Source organism: Cyphomyrmex costatus, unplaced genomic scaffold, assembly GCF_001594065.2.
Source record: "Cyphomyrmex costatus isolate MS0001 unplaced genomic scaffold, Ccosl1.0 scaffold265, whole genome shotgun sequence".
Classification (NCBI taxonomy): Eukaryota; Metazoa; Arthropoda; class Insecta; order Hymenoptera; family Formicidae; genus Cyphomyrmex; species Cyphomyrmex costatus.
In genome coordinates, this window is record NW_017276747.1 from 430,159 (window position 1) to 434,074 (window position 3,916).

At 50.8% G+C, this 3,916-nt stretch overlaps 1 protein-coding gene across 1 annotated transcript in view; it reads left to right on the forward strand.

Moving 5' to 3' along the window:
• Positions 1 to 657: 657 nt before the first annotated feature.
• The window catches only part of LOC108774592 (uncharacterized), a 6,472-nt gene continuing 3,213 nt past the window's right edge, over positions 658 to 3,916 (forward strand). Inside the window, exons 1-2 of the mRNA XM_018540729.1 lie at positions 658 to 2,366; positions 2,502 to 3,850. Coding sequence (XP_018396231.1) covers positions 658 to 2,366; positions 2,502 to 3,850 — 3,058 coding nt within the window. The remainder of the gene's footprint in view (positions 2,367 to 2,501; positions 3,851 to 3,916) is intronic.

Sequence of the window (3,916 nt, forward strand, 5' to 3'; positions counted from 1 at the left end):
GAAGATTATCGCATCAAGCGACTTCTTTAATTGTAGAGGAACTCGTGTTTCTCGACCACGCTTCCCGTTTGTGCATTATCCCGGGAAAACGCGTGGGGCCTAACGCTGCAGTAACTCGCAGGCGTTATTGGCCACTCTCACATCATTAACATTTTGGTCCTTCGAGCCGGATACTCCTGGCAATCCTCACCGCCACCGCAAGTGCAGGTTGGTGGATCGAGAATCGTCGTTGTCGGCGCGGACCGCGCATTCCACCCCGGTTGCGCAGCAGCCAAGCAACCGCCACATCAGCGGCCCATCGGGGTCCGCAAGGAAGTTTCAGTCAGTAATCGGCATCTGCCGTTCGCAACAGCAGCGGCGGCCATCGATTCTGACGGGCAGCATCAGCGGCCATACATTCATTCAACGGGCAACAGCCATCTTTGTGAGGCGGCGGATTTCACCGCCATCTTGCCTCTACGGGCCACTTCCGGCAGCATCGCTTCCTGCCAGAAGGAAGGAGGGAAGGAAGGAAGGACGGTTCGACACATCATCGACAACCTGCATCTTCGCACGGCTGTTCGCATACGAGAGATTGTAAGGTAGGGGTAACTATCTCAGTGTCGGTGTCGATCAAGCTCATTCTTTAAGGCCTAACAATTTCCATTCGTTCTCGTCATGGCAACCAATGACGTCGTCGATGCCGGTTTGCTCAAGCGCAGGCGCGGCGCAATTCTCGCGGCATGCACGCGGATACGCACGTTCGCGGGGTCCGTGACTTCCGTGACGCCGTCCATCGCGGCGCAGCTCGAGGAGCGCCGATCTAAGCTCGACGCTTATTGGTCGGATTACGATGCCGTGCAAGCGAAAATAGAGGAATGTGATGAATCTGAGGCGTCACACCGCGTCGCGTTCGAGGATTCATATTACGAGTTGTCTGCGCGCATGCGCGAAATGCTCAATCCAATAGCGGCGTCGCGTGTCACGGCTTCGCCTTCGCCATCGTTTTCCGGTAGTGCGGCCACGCACAATTTTAGTCATATAAGGCTACCGAAATTAGAATTACCAAAGTTTTCCGGGAAATATGACGAATGGTGTCCCTTCTTTGACAGCTTCAATTCGTTCATTCATGTAAACGCTTCATTAAGCGACATTCAGAAATTGCAATATCTAAGGGCTTCTCTCACCGGAGATGCGGCCCAGATAATCAGCGCGTTAGAAATTTCAGAAGCAAACTATCCAGTAGCGTGGTCTCTCTTGAAGGATCGCTACGACAATAGGCGCGCTATTATTCAAAGTCACATAAAAGCCATTATGGAATTGCCCTCCATGGCAAAGGAGAATATCTCCGAACTGCGTCAGATCGCAAATGGCGCCAACAGGCACATACATGCCCTACGAGCACTTAATCGCCCCACATCGCATTGGGACGATTTGTTAGTGTACATTTTAAGCTCCAAGCTAGATGCGCTTACCTCGAGAGAGTGGCAGCTGTCATTGAACGACACCGAGTTACCGACGTTAAAACAATTTACGGATTTCATCGCTCATCGTTGTATAACGCTCGAAGCCACTAGTAAGGCAAAAAATGTAAATACGCGAGCGCAATCGCAAGCGAATTCAAAGACTCATTCCGGCGTGGCGTCCATAAAGACGAAGTGCATGTTTTGTAAATCCGAGCATCTCGTGTACCATTGCGAGGGGTTTCTGGCACTGCCCGTCCCGCGGAGGATTTCAGAGATTAAAAAACGCAAGGTTTGTGTCAATTGCTTAAAGGCGACGGATCATGTCGCTAATAAATGCCCTTCAGGCAGTTGCAAAATTTGTAAAGGCAAGCACAACACATTGCTACACATACCAGTCGCGGCGTCGGTGCAGCCTACCGCGCCCGCTGAACAAGGTCGTGCCGACCACGAAACGGCATCGGCCAGCGGTTCCTCTACCGTTGTCATGAGTAGCACCACGGCCACCGGTCACAACGGTGTGATGCTCTCTACAGCAATCGCTTTCACTTATGACGATAAGGGTCGTCGAAAGTCCTGTCGCGTATTACTGGACTCCGGCTCTCAAGCTAATTTCGTCTCGCGGCGGTTTATAAACTCAATCAATGCTAGAACGCGTTCATTAGACGTTTCTATTTCGGGTATAAATAACACCGCTTCGCGATCATTCCATGCAGCTAGCATAAGGTTACATTCACGCACAAGTTCGTTTTGCCTTCCATTAGACTGCATCGTCACAGAACATGTGACAGGTAAACTTCCTGCCGTTTCGATCAAAAGAAGCGCATTTGAGATTCCTCAGAATCTCGAATTGGCTGATCCTCAGTTTAACGTCTCATCGGAAATTGATGTTTTGATTGGCGCAGAGCATTTTTGGAATTTGATGTGTGTCGGGCAGATGAGATCGTTGCCGGCGTGCCCCACATTACAAAAAACGAGATTCGGATAGATCTTGGCCGGTCGGTCACATGTACCGTCAGGGTCATCATCGAGTATACAGTCATTTCACACCTCAATTAGCAACGTACAATTGCATAATCAGCTATCGCGTTTTTGGGAGCAAGAAAATATTGCGGAGTCCCCCGGCGTTCACAGTGCCGAGGAGGCACTTTGCGAGCAGCATTTCGTGCAGAATCTCTCCCGTAACGAGCAAGGTAGATTTGTTGTTAAGTTGCCCTTCAAGGAGCCTACGCCTCCTGCTTTCGTCGGCGTTAGGGATATCGCTTTGAAGCGGCTTCGAGGCACTGAAAAAAGACTTAACCGTTATCCAGAATTAAAAGAGCGGTACTCACAGTTCATAAATGAATACAGTGCGTTGGGCCACATGAAGCGAATTGGCGACGATGCCAGCGATGCTTCAGAGTCCTTCTACTTACCTCATCACAGCATTACCAAGACACCGGCTTCTGGTAAATTTCGCGTCGTCTTCGATGCTTCAGCCAAGGACGCAATGGGCGTCTCCTTGAATGATACCCTCATGGTCGGCCCTACCATTCAGCAGGATTTGTTCACTATCTTAGTGCGATTCCGAACATGGCGGTTCGCACTATCGGCCGACATTGTAAAGATGTACCGCCAAGTCATGGTGCATCCGTCGCAAACTAATTATCAGCGCATTCTCTGGCGCGACAAGTACACTTCTAACGTCGTGGCATACGAGCTTCTCACTTTGACGTATGGTACATCGCCAGCGTCGTTCTTGGCCACGCGATGCTTGAAGTGGCTGGCCGAGCATTGTGCAATTGTTTGGCCCCGCGGTGCCGTGTGTGTCGGACGCGACTTTTACGTCGACGACATGCTTACCGGGGCCGACACGATCAACGAAGCATTAGCAATCCGGGACGAAACGATCGAAGCATTGCGTTCCGGCGCCTTCGAGCTCGGCAAATGGGCATCAAGTTGCTCCGAATTGCTGGTCGGAGTAAAAGATCAGTGCGATAACCCGGTTGTTATTCATAATGGCCCAGAATCGTCTGTATTGGGCATTCATTGGATCCACTCACAGGACACCTTTCGGTTCTATTACGAACCCGATGACATTTCCGTCATAACGTCTAAGCGAAGAATATTAGCGGACACCTCCAGAATTTTTGACCCTCTTGGTCTGCTGGGGCCGGTAATTGTTTTGGCCAAGCTAATTCTCCAGGAGCTTTGGCAGCTAGGCGTTCATTGGGATGAATCAGTCCCGCAAGAGTTACACGAGCGTTGGACGGCGCTCAAGTCGCAATTAGCTGGCATCAATCAGCTTAATATTCCCCGCTGTGTTAAAATTTCAAGCGATCCCAAATCGGTGCAGATACATGGGTTTTGCGACGCGAGCCAGAAGGCTTATGGAGCGTGCATTTACCTGCGATCAGAGATTGCTGACCGTACTTACCATACCGAGTTGTTGTGTTCGAAGTCGCGCGTGGCGCCTCTCAAGGCGCTTTCGCTAC